The 16198-nt window shown below is 42.2% G+C and overlaps 1 protein-coding gene across 7 annotated transcripts in view; it reads right to left on the bottom strand.

Annotated features, from left to right (window-relative positions):
* The window catches only part of PTPN3 (protein tyrosine phosphatase non-receptor type 3), a 278122-nt gene that overhangs the window by 194292 nt on the left and 67632 nt on the right, over window positions 1–16198 (bottom strand). For 6 of the 7 annotated variants that reach the window (XM_073332642.2, XM_073332646.2, XM_073332643.2 and 3 more), the window contains exons 3-5: window positions 4839–4946; window positions 4718–4760; window positions 3441–3519 (exon numbers count right to left, since the gene is read on the bottom strand). In XM_073332642.2, the coding sequence (XP_073188743.1) occupies window positions 3441–3519; window positions 4718–4760; window positions 4839–4946 (230 nt within the window). Of the gene's footprint in view, window positions 1–3440; window positions 3520–4717; window positions 4761–4838; window positions 4947–5112; window positions 5147–16198 lie in introns of those variants that run through there. The other variant, XM_073332649.1, reaches the window with a different exon arrangement.

Raw genomic sequence — 16198 nt, 5'->3', positions numbered from 1 at the left:
ATGTTATAAGCATCTTTTATAATGAAAAGTATTAAGCAACTTAACAATGGTGGAGGCGGGGACAAGAGGGAGGTTGCTACTAGCTCCCCCAATAATGAGGAAAAAATAAACTACTGCATGTGTTCAAACTGGCCAAATCAATGTTGCTGTAGAAGCTCTAAAGTAATAGTCAGGAGATGCAAAAACAACATTGTGCAACCTTTATTTTTAAAAATTATTATATTTAGTTGAAAGAGAAAGAATGGCTTGAATGCATACTTCCTGGAAGCATTTACTGCTTTAACTACAGGTTTTTAGTGTGCAGTGGCAGAATCCCTGGGGCCAGTTAGTGCAGGGGCTCTCAAGGTTTTTCTTTCTGAGGCCCCCCAATGTGCTATAAAAATTCCAGGGCCTGGCAGGGGAGGCTGGGTCTCTGTGCTTCAGACACAGCAGGACTTAGGACTCCAGCCGCCGGGGGCGGGGAGGGGGCAGGGAGGGGCGCTGGGGCTTCTGCCCTGTGGGGCAAGGGGTGAGGTTTGGGGCTCCCGGCTTCTGTCCCGCAGGACAAGGGGGCTCCTGGCTTTAGGTCTGCAGGACAGGGGGAAGCTCAGGGCTCACGGATACCCTAAAAAAGCTGTGTACCCCTGGTTGTGAACCACTGAGTTAGTGAACAGCAAGCTGGTGCACTATAAAATCACATCCTGGCTTGCTAAGCTCTAACTTTCCATGTAAACAAGCACCAGGAGCAAGCATATCCTGCAAGCACTCCATTGCGGAAATCTCTATCTTCCATGACAGTGTATTCAGAAATAGGCCCTTTGTTTGTAACAAGCATACAGTACTTGTGCTCAGTGAAGTGTGGGGACCTGAGTCAGTGATGCATGCAACAGCAATTAATTAGTTGAACATGTCTCATTTTTGGAGGAGAGTTATTTGTTTCAGGCAAATCTATACCCTATTTTAAATTGTGTATTTGATTTTTGGATGTGCAGCCCTTTCCCATTCCTTGATTTCTAGTAAGATGCTTTCTTAAGGTAACAGAACACCGCAGTTACAAAAGTCTTGTTGAACTTGTAACACAAGTCATATATGGTCCCTTAGAAGTACAATAAATTACCTTATGAAACAGGCTGTTTTGATAATGAAAGGCCATATGATTTTTTTGTACGCTAAAGGCCAGCATGATTCATGTTTTTCATATCAACACTCCTCACACTGCATATGTTGCACCTTCCTTGTGTGACACACATAGAGCTGATATGTAATCAAGTTATGAATACAGAGATGTCACAATTTTACAAACATGGTATGCGACTGGATCAGTGAGGGGAAGTTATTGTATATTTGATTATTAGAATTTCCTGCATGACTTTATTGACCTAACTTGTACTAGGGGTGATAGCATGTTTATTTTACATCGACAGTGCTCAAAATCAATGGAGTCTGTCTGAAGGTGATATGGGGGCTTCCCACATAAGAACACCCAAGCACACACTTGAAAGAATGCGGTAAACTGTTAGGTTCAAGGATCCTGTCTCTTGACTATAACCAGCTGCAAACCTTGTTCTGCCAAAGCTAGGAGTTACCAGATCGAAGAGTTATAAACAGTGTTTTAAAAAGTGGCTCAATTCCTACGAAAGTGCAGAGTTGCCAGAGGCTGACCAGTGAGCAGTTAGTAAGCTTTGACAGGGAGAAAAGTTGACAGTAGTTGGAAGATGAAATTCCCAGTTCAAGAATACACTAAAAATAGCAACATGTATATGGTGGCTTGGGTAAGCTGCCCAAATATGTACCTCAGACAGGACTGTATTCAGAAAGCTAGCCTGAGCTGCTGTGGCTATTCTCCTCTTTTTAGCATGTTAGCTCCAACAGACGTAGAACATGTCTGTCTACCCAAGCTGGGAATTATACCTCCCAGCTGCTGCATAAACATACCCAGAGAGAGGCTCAGTGGAAAAGTCTACAGGGAGTTAGTCATACTACAGTCATAGAATCATAGAATATAAGGGTTGGAAGGGACCTCAGGAGGTCAGCTAGTCCAACCCCCTGCTCAAAGCAGGACCAATCCCCAACTAAATCATCCCAGCCAGGGCTTTGTCAAGCCTAGTCTTAAAAACCTCAAGGAAGGAGATTCCACCACCTCCCTAGATAACGCATTCCAGTGCTTCACCACCCTCCTAGTAAAAAAATTTTTCCTAACATCCAACCTAAACCTCCCCCATTGCAACTTGAGACCATTACTCCTCATTCTGTCATCTGCTACCACTGAGAACAGTCTAGAGCCATCCTCTTTGGAACCCCCTTTCAGGTAGTTGAAAGCAGCTATCAAATCCACCCTCATTCTTCTCTTCTGCAGACTAAACAATCCCAGTTCCCTCAGCCTCTCCTCGTAAGTCATATGTTCCACTCCCTTAATCATTTTTGTTGCCCTCCGCTGGACGCTTTCCAATTTTTCACATCCTTCTTGTAGTGTGGGGCCCAAAATTGGACACAGTACTCCAGATGAGGCCTCACCAATGTCGAATAGAGGGGAACAATCACGTCCCTCGATCTGCTGGCTATGCCCCTTCTTATACAGCCCAAAATGCCATTAGCCTTCTTGGCAACAAGGGCACACTGTTGACTCATATCCAGCTTCTCGTCCACTGTAACCCCTAGGTCCTTTTCTGCAGAACTGCTGCCTAGCCATTCAGTCCCTAGTTTGTTGGGATTCTTCTGTCCTAAGTGCAGGACTCTGCACTTGTCCTTGTTGAACCTCATCAGATTTCTTTTGGTCCAATCCTCTAATTTGTCTAGGTCCCTCTGTATCCTATCTCTACCCTCCAGCGCATCTACCACTCCTCCCAGTTTAGTGTCATCTGCACACTTGCTCAGGGTGTAGTCCACACCATCCTCCAGATCATTAATGAAGATATTGAACAAAACCAGCCCGAGGACTGATCCTTGGGGCACTCCGCTTGATACCGGCTGCCAACTAGACACGGAGCCATTGATCATTGACCTGCTGAGGTAAGTCACGGGCGATACACAGGGGACTGCAACCCAGGGCCCACTCTGAGCATAGGAGAATCATATGATACCACCTCAAGACAGAAGTGACAGTTTGAGGCCAGAGGTCAACACTCAGGATATACTCCGAAAGACCAGGCAGGGTCAGATGCAGTTCACCCATTAATTGCGACACCCAGTGTCACATTAAACAATATCCCTGTACCTTCTGAAAGTAAGCTCTATGTGGCAGGAACTATTCAGTTTGTGCCCTATAACCAGTTGTATAGCATCACACACACCTATAACACTATATCAATACTAAACATTTTACTTAAATAGCAAATCCCCACACCTTTTATATTAAAAATATTTCAGAATAAACAGAGAATAAATTGCAGTCTAACAGAAAATAAAAAAAAGAATATTACGAATTCTTAGTTGATGGATGTACATTTTGAAAATAAAGTTACCTGGTTTGTTCTTGCTGCAGTGTGTTGGGATCGGGTATAAAAAATCTTACTCGAAAATGGATGGTGCAGGGAAAACCTCCTACAATGTTTTACAAAAGAAAATCAATATTTCTATTTTTGGTTTATTTCTGTAAAATTTATAGAAAAACAACAACAGAAAATAACCACATAATATGACAAGTCTGGTTTACTTTCTTTTGACATGGGAAGAAATTATGAAATATATCTATTCACTACTCCTGCACTCCCATTATATTGTTAAGTCTTTTGCTACTTTCAGAGCAAGAACACACACATATATCCTTCTCTGAAGAACAATCTTGTTCACGAAGCAGTCATCAGCATGGTCTATTCAGTTACCTTCTTTTGTATTTTTAACAGTGCCATTTTTAACAAAGCAATTTGTGTTGGAAAAAAGTACATTCCATTCCTTCTAGTATTAAAAGAGGAAAGTCTTAAAGAGGAAAATACACCTGATGCAAGTATCTCATAAGACAAGCAGGAATGTTATATCAGGAAAATTTAGAGAATCCTCTATATTTCCTCTTGTGAAAAATAAACAGTAACAAAGCTTTAACAATCATTATGCATAACTAACTTTTAACCTTATTTAAAATCACACACAAGCTACAAAATGAGCTAGAATCAAGAGATCAAAAACAGAATTTGTGTTTCAATTTCACTAGTGATTATGTAGCTTTGGCTACATCTGCATTGAGAAAAAAACTGTTACCAGAAGTTGTTTATAAATGGTTCATGCTAAAAACAATTATGCCCTGTGCTCTTTTTTTTTTTTTTTTTTTTAAGACTGAGTTGAAACACTATAGACTAATTTTGCTCCACTCTGGCCAGACTAAGAGCTTTACCTGAAATGGTTTAAAAACCATATTTGAAACCATTACACTCTTTCCCCATCAACTACTTAAAAGGCTTTTTGTCTAAAATCCCTCCCCTCTATTGCTGACATCAGTGGGAACAGTAATGTACAGTGGTCACCAGACAGCTACTATTTTCACTACTGTGTTGTCTAACTTTGCTCAGACCAGGGTTAGAGGACAGAACGATAGCAATGTTGGTGACCTTCAGTACCTAATCTACACTGGAGCAGCTACCACTACTGAAGCTTAACCAGCAGTAAGAACTGTGGGAAGTTTTGCCAAAAAGTCTACTGTTTACGCCCAAAAGTGAAGTTGAGAATTATGTTTTTTCTAATCAACGAAGTAGGTAGAAGAGGAATTCAGGCCAGAAAAGTTAGATTTTTATGTAAAGTATCTTACCTTTAAGCTGTTTTCTAACAGGTTTGCTTGATTCGAGCCATCGCTGTGAAATGAAAAATTAGATGAATTTCTTAAAAAGAACTTTTAAAATATATTTCTTAAAATTTAACACTATACTTACAGGGGAATCTACTGACTCTTCACTTTGTTGTAAACCAAAATATTCCTTCTCTGTCACACCCAAGTGGTTATAGGCCATATCCAACAAAACCTGACCAGTATCTTGTTTCTGAAAACAAAGAACACTCCATAAATGAAATGCACACTTTTGTTTTCAATTAAAAACCTAAATGGAAAAATGGGTTATAAAATTTAGTCTATAAATAAAATAGTTAAAAGTTTCTCAGAACAGAGATCATAAGACATGAAGTACATTAAAGTGAATAATTTCTCACCAAGATAAATTCCTCTAATGTTTTCAAAGAACATTTTTCCCTGAAAAATATGAATTGATAGGAGTTAAAGTTTCAAGGTTGGTAAGCTGAAAATTATAACCAGCAGTTATGAGATGTGCTGGCTGATCAAGCATAAGAACAGAAGAAAGGCCAGCCTGGGTCAGACCAATGGTCCATTTAGTCCAGTATCCTGTTTTCCAACAGCGGCCAGGTGCTTTGGAGGTAATGACAGAACAGGTAATCATTGAATGATTCACCCCCTGTTGTCCAAGCACAGCTTATTCAGAGGCTAGGGACACCCAGAGCATGGGGTTGCATCCCTGACCATCTTGGCTAATAGCCATTGATGGACCTATCCTCTATAAACTTATCTAATTCCTTTTTTAACTACGTTATAGTTTTGGCCTTCACAACATCCCCTAGAAACAAGTTCCACAGGTTCACTGTGTGTTGTGTGAAGAAATACTTCCTTATGTTTTAAACTGGCTGCCTATTAATTTCATTGGGTGACCCCTGGTTCTTGTGTTCTGTGAAGGAGTAAATAACACTTCCTTATTCACTTTGCTTCATGCATCTCATGTGACATGCATCCAGGCTGATCCTCTCACATTCCTGCAGTATAGACCGAATGTTACCCATTCACCAGGGCTGCAGAAATTGTCTGAAATGAAGGCTCACTGCCCCCAGAGACAATTGTGGCCCCCTGCTGAGAAGGCAGCTAAAGCAGCCTGTCTTGCTACTTCCCCTACTGGATTCGAGTTGGGAAAGCAGAAGTCAAGACAGATAACAGGGAGCCCTGATACTGGTCCAAAGCTCTCTGCCCTACAGGTCCCAGCTTCCACTGTACACAGCTGCCCCCAGATACCCCCAAACTCCCACAAGGCCTCCCACACCTACCACTATCTTCTCTTACATAACCCCACAAATTCAACTGTCTCAATTTCCCTCCTCCCAGACACACCTTATATAGCACCCATCTATCCCACAGACACACTTCAGCACCCTCTCAACCTCGTACAGCTACCAAATTTTGTGCAAATCCCTATCCTATACTGCCACTGCTTGGAGAAGGATGTATTAACCTTAAGCTGAAGTTCATGGCCATATACAAATCTGCAAATATAAAGAGGCAAGTTGCATATGTGCAAACTTGCATAAAATTTCACGGGGAGCTGCAAAAAACTTGGTAGCTCTGTTTGTGTTGGTTTGTTGGATAAAACATAAGTCATTCCAGCCTGCCCCATTTCTGTGAGCAGTACCTGTTCACAGGAATGCAGTCTACTCTGTGTGCCAACTATAGCTTGTGTTTCTTAATCTTACCATTTGCAGGATAATTGCTTGTTTCAATACCCACAACTATTGCCAAGAATACTGCGTTTAGCAGACTTACATATTAAACTACACACACAAAAATACACTAAAATAACTATAGATTATTAAGATCTAGATCTTAAGATTGCCAAAGTCGCACTCAACAGTTCAGAAGCGTCAGTATTTAGGTTATCTATACAACCTTAATTCTGCCCCCCATGCGAACGCATTGTGATACAGTCTTTAATAAAATGATCACATACTATTTGTTCTCCAGGACCCCTACCTCATTCAGTCCACAGGATGGATGGTGCCAGTAGCATAACAAGGCCACAGAGTGCCCTGGTGCAAGAACAGGTGAGGGGCCCCTTCTTCCAGCCTCCTCATTCTTCAGGGTGGGTACCTGGGTCCCCAAACACCCCCTGCATCCCTCCCCCAGCCGCCTCCTCACCCTCTACCCCCTGGGGCAGGGGTCCTGCTCCCCGCAACACTTCCCCTGCTGCCACTCAGATCAACCACAATGGGAGTTGGATACCTGCCACTCAAGTCCTCACACTCCGCACCCCAGCCTGAATTCCCCACAAGGCTCCACATATTCCTCACCCCCCAGCGCACATCCCACTGTCCACACACACCCAGCCCCCATACTCTGCTTAGCCTCCAGCAACTCACCCCAACTCTCAGTTGCACCTTTCTGGGTGAGCTCCTCACTGCTGATGCAGTGGTCGCACAGTGAATCTAAAGTGGCAGCAGGAGGCTTTCCAGGCAGCAAGGCCATGGGGGCTGGAGCGGTAGGTGTGGGCTGAAGCCCTGGCAGTGCCATCAGGAGCAGCCCCGAGCCGCTCAGTCACAATCTTATTTGCACTGGGGGGCCAGGGGCAAGAAGTAGCTACAGAGGGGTCGGGGGAGTGCTTCCCCAGCAGCCCATCTGGGGATCGCTTCTTGCTCCTCGGAGCCCTTGAGGAAGGGGCAGGAGCCCCCTCCAGCACCTTGGCTAGGTGGGCCACTAGTCTGCCTATAGGTGGAGTGGTCTCTGCTGGTTGGGCCCCATCACCTCATGGGTCCAGGAGCAAATGCACCACAGAATGGTGCTCAGTTAATAAGAAGTTACTCAATATTTTGTCTGATTCTCATTATTCAGTGTATGGTCCAGGCCTTTTCTTCTGCATACTAGTCAAACCCTGCTCTGAAGACAATTATGGATTTCCCATATACTTATCTATGGCACTCATCACCACAGTATCTGGATGCTTCACAAACATTAACTGTTTTTCGGTGAAGTGAGGGGATGGAATTAGTCCCATTTTACAATGGCCAACTGAGGCACAGAGGTGAAAAGTATCCACTAATTTTGGTGCTCAATTTGAGATGCCTTAGGACCTGATATTTCAGAGTACTTATTATTAGATGTCTCTTTAATATGCTCAAGCACAGCTCCCACTGACTTCTGCAGCTGTGACTGTGATGCTTCCCAATGGTACCCAGAGTTATGAGGCACCTCACTACCACCTGCCCTTAGCATGAGGAAACCTCGTCTGTACCTGTCGGGGTCAGCTCCTGCCTCCACCAGCCAAAGGCAACACAAGCCCTCCCTTCTCAGACTATGCCAACTATACTGACTATACCGTCCCTTTGCTGGCTAGCAGTAGATTCACTCCAACCCCCGAGTCCCCCTTGGATGCCCAGCCGATTATCCATCAGAAACTCACAGAACTACTTTCAGAGGAGCAGCTGTGTTAGTCTGTATTCGCAAAAAGAAAAGGAGGACTTGTGGCACCTTAGAGACTAACAAATTTATTTGAGCATAAGCTTTCGTGAGCTACAGTCGCTAAGGTGCCACAAGTACTCCTTTTCTTTTTTCACAGGACAACCAGATCCTTGCTCCCAAGAAACAGTACACCACAGCTTAACAGTTATGCTCCACGTCAGATCACTGCTCCACTTAACACATAGCACTTAGATTTGTTTATAGAGAAAGCAAGTACAGTATAAGTTTATTTAACAAAGAACAAGATTCAAATGATTGTTTCAAGTAGTTCTGTTTGCTAAGAGTTACATATAAAATAAAATCATAACATGTACTCTTAATTCAACTACAAGATGCTCTCTTGTCTAATAAGGTCCTGCTTACTCCAAGTCCTTCTCAGTGTTTTTCAACCAGAAAGGCTGAGACCCTTCTTTCAGGAGACGAAGCCCACCGGCAGCTTGTCTGTCCAGATGAAGGATGCAAGGTCATGCAAGGCCACCCATACTGTTTACCTCTTCCTGTTAATTTCTTCTTCTGAAGTCTCTGCAATCTCCTCCTTAAGATTTGACCAGTATGCAGATAGACTTCCATTGTAAGACACACAATGCACAATGGTTAGCCAAGAGATAAGAGTCTCCCACATCTGATCTGGTGGAACCCATTTTAAGGCATGTCATCTCTGGGTGACCTGGCTTTAACTTCAAAGCTTTAAGAATATAATCTCCAATATATATACACATATTTCCTTACATATAATCTGCACATACATTTCACAAAGATTGTGATGACCAGTGTGATACAGGCTTTCAGAAGAGACCTTAACACTACACTTTTTAGTGAGCTAGTATGTAAATACCAGATCAAAAGAATGCCAGGTGGCATCAAGAGGACCTTGGATCACAGTGAGTGATCAGAACTTCTGAAAAATTGGGGCAGAGAGTCTCAAGGTATCTTTCGGAGGATCCTTCTCATTTACCTTTCTATGTCTATGTCCTTGGTCCCCTTTTCTTCTCCCTTTATACTTCATCTCTCAGTAATTTCAAACCCAAACAAAAATTCAGTCACTACCTCTATGCTGATGACTCACAGATCTACCTCTCTACACTAGATATCTCAACCTGTCTCTGATAACTCCTCATACATGTATAGCTGTCAGCAGTGTTCCCTCTAATTTTTAACGTCCATGTGCGGAATGAATTGTGTGTGCACCAATATGAATGCTTTTTCCCATGCTACCCCTCCTACTTGGGATGAGCTCCCCATAATCACCCCCAAAGCTACCTCATTATCCACCTTTAAATCCCTCCCAAATGTCTTGTTTTCAGTGATGCCTATAAAAAAAAAACTTTACAGTTGGGCCACAGATGTGCTGAGACCGCTGCCTATCATGACCAATATTGTCTCATTGTTTCCTTGTACTCCCCTGCTTGTTAGCAACCATCTGTTGTCTCTGGTGTTGTACTAGATTGTAAGCTCTTTGTGACAAAGACCTTTCTAATGTAGACTCAGCTATGCCAGCTAAAAAGTGCTTTTACCAGTGCAGCTTATATAGGCTTGGTGAGTGAAATAAGCTGTACTGGCAAAACCATTTTTATGCCAGCACAACTGTTTCTACACTACAGCTTTGACCAGCATAAAGTCTCCCCCTAATTCCCCCACCCCTCCGAAAAATAAATCATACCCTAACACTGCTATGCTGGCCAAGTTTTAGTGTAGACTGGTCTTTGCCACATCATACTTTGAGATCCTCTGATGAAGTGGGCCATTGAGTGCCAAGTACTTTATAAAGGTATGTATTTTTATCCTCATTTAAGATGGGAGGACACAGAAGCAACAAGATGACCATGAGTGGAGTTTGAAGTAGAAATCAGTTCTCCTGACCTCCAATGCCCTAGTGTAATGATTAGGCCATAACGTATCCAAGAGGGAGAGAATAAAGTTATGGACACGCCACATGAAGCAACATATTTGTGACTGCAGAAACCTTTCCTAAAACTCACATTTAAAAAGGGTATCCTAATATAGGAGAAATCGATACTAGGAGATTTAAACATTTTTCTACAGGGATGAAGCTCTTTCAAAACGCCTACGTATTCTGGCATTAAAATACAGGCCACCTCATCCTCTCCACACACACAAACACATGCACATACTTCAGATTACTATCCAGTATTTAATACCTGGCACTGGACATTCTTTTCAATTTAACCACCTCATAACAAGTGTTCACAATAGTCACCTCCATTAAAAAGATTCCTCCTGAATTTAACCTCATTTGAAACAAACTTGACAGATTTACTAAACATAGGACTGCCACAGTTAAAACATTTCCACCATGCACCTACATTCCCCCTTGGACACTTACTAGAATTACTTTCCAGATTTATGTGGAATAATTGTAGAGCTGACAAACTCAAAATCCTCTAGCTTCTCAGAGGGCACAATGCTATTGTCTTCTACCTCGATTACAAGTTCTCTAAATATATTCTTTAATATTTATATTCACTAGGGCCTAGAGGCTAAGTAGGCTGGGGCCACATTGTGCTAGGTGCCGTATAGACATATAGAAAATTATAGTCCCAACACCAAAGAACTTAAGATATGGAATTTATTATATATACACACGTACATCCCTCACCAACAAATTAAGTGCAGTCTCTTCTGGGTGATAGTTTAACATTATAGTGCAACACTCTGATGATAATGATGTTGGGTGATCACTCGTTTCCGAGTATGATCACTTCCATGGGAGTTATGGGTCCTCAGGTGGCTAATAAAGGCCAATCCTTGAACCACAGGTTCTATTGCAAGGAGGGCAGATGTTTTCAGGCTCAGCTGGAGGCTGTTGACCATGAATGGAAGCCAGTCTCTCCTTCCTTCTTCGCCTCTTGACCTCTTCAGCTTGTCAGGGAGCAAGTTCAAAATGCAGGGGGGACCATCACATAGGACTTCACTCCATTTTAAGCAATCCTGGGCAAGTGTCTCCCAAGTGTCAATGTCAATATTACACTTTTTTAGGTTGTCTATCAGTAAGCCCTTATAACGCTTCCATTGTCCACCCACATTACGGTACCCTTCTTTCAGCTGAGAGAACAGGACTTGTTTTGGGAGGCAATGGTCTGGCATCCAAACAACGTGACCAATCCAGCAAAATTGCTGACAGATGATCATTGCCTCGATACTGGTGATCTTTGCTTCTTCCAGGACACTAATATTGGTGCACCTATCTTCCCATTTGATCTTCAGAATCTTACGAAGGCAGGGTTGATGGTGCCTCTCAAGAACTTTGAAGTGGTGTCTATAGGTTATCCAGGTTTTGGACCCACACAACAGTGTTGGGAGAGTAACAGCTTGATAAACAAGAAACTTGATGTCAGTTCGAATGTCGTGATCTTCAAAAACCCTGTGCCATAAACAAGAAAAAGCTACATAGGCACAGCTAGGGCAATGTTGAATTTCTGCATCAACATCTGCCTTGGATGAAAGATGACTTCCAAGGTAGAGGAAATGATCTACATTCTCCAGTGCCACTCCATTGATTTTGATAGATGCGGCACATAATGCCTCACTCTACAACACTCTCTAATGGTTTTCAAAGCTCAGGTCGCGACCCAGTACTGGGTCGCAGAATGCAAGGCACCCAGAGACCCTGGCGGCCGGCCAGCAAAAACTAGAAGTCCCTACCTGTTCTGACACCACGCTGCGCCCCAGAAGGGGCCAGCAGAAGGTCCAGCTCCTAGGCGGGGGGGCCACAAGCCTCCACGTGTTGCCCCCGCCCTGAGGACTGGCTCCACAATCCCATTGGCCAGGAACCAGCTAATGGGAACTGGCGGGGGCAATGCCTGTGAGCGAGAGCCACGCAGAACTGCTTGTGCTCCTCCACCTAGGAGACGGACCTGCTGCAAGCCACTTCCAAGGTGCGGTGCGGTCCACGGTGCCAGGATAGGTGGGAAGCCTGTCTCTGCACCCCAGCTGCGCTGCTGACCAGGAGCCGCCAGAGCTAAGCCCAAGCCCCAACCCCGTGCCCCAATCTCCTGCCCCAACCCCCCACTCAAACCCAGAGCACCTTCCTGCACCCCTAGCCCCTCCCCAAAGCCTGCATCCCCAGCCCAGAGCCCTGACCCCCTCCTACATCCCAATCCCCTGCATCAGCCCTGAGCCCCCTCCAACACCCCAAACCCCTCATCCCCAGCTCCACTGGGTCATGGGCATCAACAATTTTCTTCAACTAGATCGCCAGAAAAGAAGTTGGAAAACCACTGCTCTACACCTTCCTCTTCCTCTCCCCCATGACAACGCTCACCTCATTTTCTACCAAAGTCACAGTTCTATAATGGCATTTTCAAAACTTTTGAAAATTGAGCCTCACTTCAGAAAAACACCACCCATTGCCCCTTCCCCTGCAATGTGTTGTTCAAGGCCCACACACCTTAATTTATACCACAGGCCCTTGCCCTCAACTAGTCCAATTCCTGGCTATGTTTGAGACTCTGTGTAACCTTGAACAAGTTACTACACATGTGCCTCAGTTCCCCATCAGTGTTTGCATCATGAAATGTGCCTGCCTTTCTAATAGACGCACCCGATTCCTACAAGGTGCACAGAGACCTCTCCGGAGGTAAATCTGCAATCAAGCATCACTATATGACCAGCCATTCTGTGTTCCTTCACCCAGATAAGGCCGCACAGCAATTCTCTCCACAACAGTCCGCTGTTCATATGGTAATGAATGCCACTAGAGAGAAGCCTGTAAAATGTTGGTACCTGAATGGGAAACTGGGCTATTGTGTTGCTTGGAATGGCATGAAAAATCCTTGTCATAATCAAAATGAAGGGGTGTGAAGACTAAGTGGAGGATGGAAACAAAAGAAGAGAAGGCTAGGGGACAATACAAAAATATATACAGAAGATAAAATTGAGGAAAAACAAACAAAAGAAAGGATAGACCACACAGGTGCGGCTACTACAATAAGACTCAGCAGAATAAGTGCCATAATCTTACTCAGTACTTTCCTTTTACGTATTGTAGAAAGCTCCAACACTGAAGATCTTACAATCCTATTTAACAGATTAAAATGTGTACTCCCTGGGACTACAACACAAGATGACAAAACTGGGTGTGGGGGGGAGGGATTGATTAGAGAATTGATTCTCAAAATATACCCAGCAATTGAACAACAAGATTTTTCAGATGTTTCTGAAATAAAAAAAAAATCAAGTACACAAAGAAAATCAATTTCATTCTTGTTCACACATCTTCTAAGCCTTGTTTTATAGATCTTGGTCTACTCAAGAAAAGTAAGTTAAAAATGTGTACTAAAGCGCTTGGCTGAGTAGCACTAACTCTCAGAGACTATTTATGGTCTTTAGGTTTACATGTAAATGTATGTCAAAAAAGATTCCAAGATGCTCTATAGTCAACTCTGATTTGACAGACATCTCTGTGGATATGAGGGCAATAGAGAAACAGCCCTTGCCACTTGGCTTTCAGGAGAAGTTATTCTTAAGTTATTAATGCTTGATAAGTTTGACTTTCACAAAAAATGCCTTGTTAAAAAATTGACCAGTTTAAAAGAAAAATCTCAGTTCCAAAAAACAGATTCAGAAAAGGGCATCTTAGATTAGAAACAGTAGCATAAAAGAGAGAAAGTAATATAGAAAAGACTTTACACTGAAGAGCAAGTTTTATGCTTTTTTCTTCTACACCTGTAGAAGTCTAGAGGTACAAACCTCCAACATAGTTAGGTTTGGCAGAATTCAATTTTTATTTTTATTTAATTTTTTTTACAAATTCATCAGATAATATCAATGTTTAGTTTTATACATTTTTTCTATTTTTATTCATTTAAATAATCAGTTGCACAAATATTATGGGTTTTGAGAAGTTTTCCATTTTTATTATATTTTCTCAAAGTTTTATAACCATTAAAATACAAATTGTCATCGTCATATATCAAAATATACAAAGTAAATAGCCATAAGTCAAACTCTAATAAGTTCTCAAGTAGAAATTTTCCTTCTTTGCCTATCTGTAAACTTTAATTATCAATAGAAGTATCTTTTCAACAATATGTGCGTGTATGGTGAAACTGACATTTACCAATAAAAATCTGATCCTTGAGCCTAAACATAGTAATTCCTGACAAGCATATGAACCAGTGAGTTAAAATCATAGTGCCACAACTTACTTTCTAGTACCACCAGTTTGCTCCCATTTACTAAAGAAACATTTAAAAGGAAAACTCTAGTTATTTTTATACCAAAAGTTGCAGAGGGAATGTGTATTACTGCTTTATAAACATTTATAAAAGAGCTCAGCAACATGAGTACATTTTACATAGCTTAGAATAAAAGTGGCATTTCCCCCCAATACGGGAAGCACATGCACAGTGATCCCATCCCATCATATTGCTTTGAACTTGAAGATCAGGGAAAGAACCACCCAGCCTCCTAAGAGTGAAAACCTGTGGTTTGCGAAAAAACTGGGAATACTTTTAAAACAAAGCATCCTATACCACACTTGATTTCAGATGTACTTTTGATGGGAGAGAATTTTCCTGCCACTGGTTTGAATTCACTTCCATCCTTTGGACAGAAGGTGTTCCAAAGTTGGATGCAGGTGTCATGATGGAGCAGAGAGAAGAGATCATTTCAGCATGTATAGGTAACATTGACTATATATAAAGGGAAATGACAGCCACGGTCAGTTGGGGCCACAGATGTGTGTGTCCTTGCCAGCCTGAGCTACTAAAAAGGTGGATAACCACAATCTATACCGATTAAAACTTCTGAGATGCATTCAAGGTAAGTCTCAGGTACAACAAGCTGTACTAGGCAAAGCATTCAAGTAACAAAGGCATAGGTGACTTCGAGGAAGTCTACATCTGAAAGGCTGAATTTGTAGTCACTCTTAGTGATTGGGAATTCTAGCGTAACATGTCTAGTAAGAATGCCAACAATCCTGAATGTGACAGTCCAGCAGACACCTTAAGATAAGAGGGAAGTTATGTACCGCCAGTTACTCAAGCTACTTGCCCTGCTGAACCCTATCTTCCTCTTATTCTGACTGGTTCTGGGACTCTTGGGTTTCAGCTATCTAGGTACCTACCAATCCAGTCACTAGGAAAGCAAGGACAACTATTCAATTTTATCTGATGGAAAGGAGATAGATCACAGACTCCCTGCTGGTTTCACAAAATTCAAAAGTTCACCAGGTGAATAAAGAAGGATGCCCAAATTCAACTTTCTGGGACTTCATAACTGCAAAGGGGGAAAAACACAGTCTCCCAAAATGACATTTGAACATGTTAGGTATTTCAGTTCCACTTTAAAATGATTCCATCCTCCTCTGCTACTAGTAGATCTCTGCAGGTATTTCAGAAATACACCGATGATAAATGCATTAAAATTCTAAATTAATGTTAGCTGTGAAATATCTCTGTGTCTCAACTTTTTTGCAGTTTTAAAGTATACTAGGACAAGAAGAAAATCGTAACAGCATAAGAATGGCTACATTGGGTCAGATCAATGGTCCATCTACCCCAGTATCCTGTCTTCCAATAGTGGCCAATGCCAGATGTTTCAGAGGGAATGAACAGAACAGAGCAACTATCAAGTGAACCAACCCCCTGTCATCTAGTCCCAGCATCCGGCAGTCAGAGGCTCAAATCATTCCTATTGATTTCATTTGGAGAAATGGTGTGTATGTGCATATTTTTAATATGTATTTTAACAGGATTTTGACAGATATTGTTTAACTTAATACGGTTTTGTTTACTTTATGTTTAGATGTCATATAATGGAATTGTCAAATGAAGAACTGCCTTGTCCACCTCTGACTGAGAACAAGCTTTACGTATGATCTCCTTCTCTCTGACCTGATAATGCAGACAGACTGAAACAGAAGCTCTAGCTGTGAAAAGGAGTTTGTAGGCTAATGCTGAAAATATATAGTTGAATATTTCACTGATCACATGACCAGAAAAATACCCTAATATGCATATTCAGTGTGTTTTAATGTTCTCTTCA

The sequence above is a fragment of the Lepidochelys kempii genome, chromosome 2, assembly GCF_965140285.1.
Source record: "Lepidochelys kempii isolate rLepKem1 chromosome 2, rLepKem1.hap1, whole genome shotgun sequence".
In the NCBI taxonomy this organism is placed as follows: domain Eukaryota; kingdom Metazoa; phylum Chordata; order Testudines; family Cheloniidae; genus Lepidochelys; species Lepidochelys kempii.
Note: the sequence above shows the minus strand (reverse complement) of the source record. Positions and strands in the feature narration are given on the sequence as shown.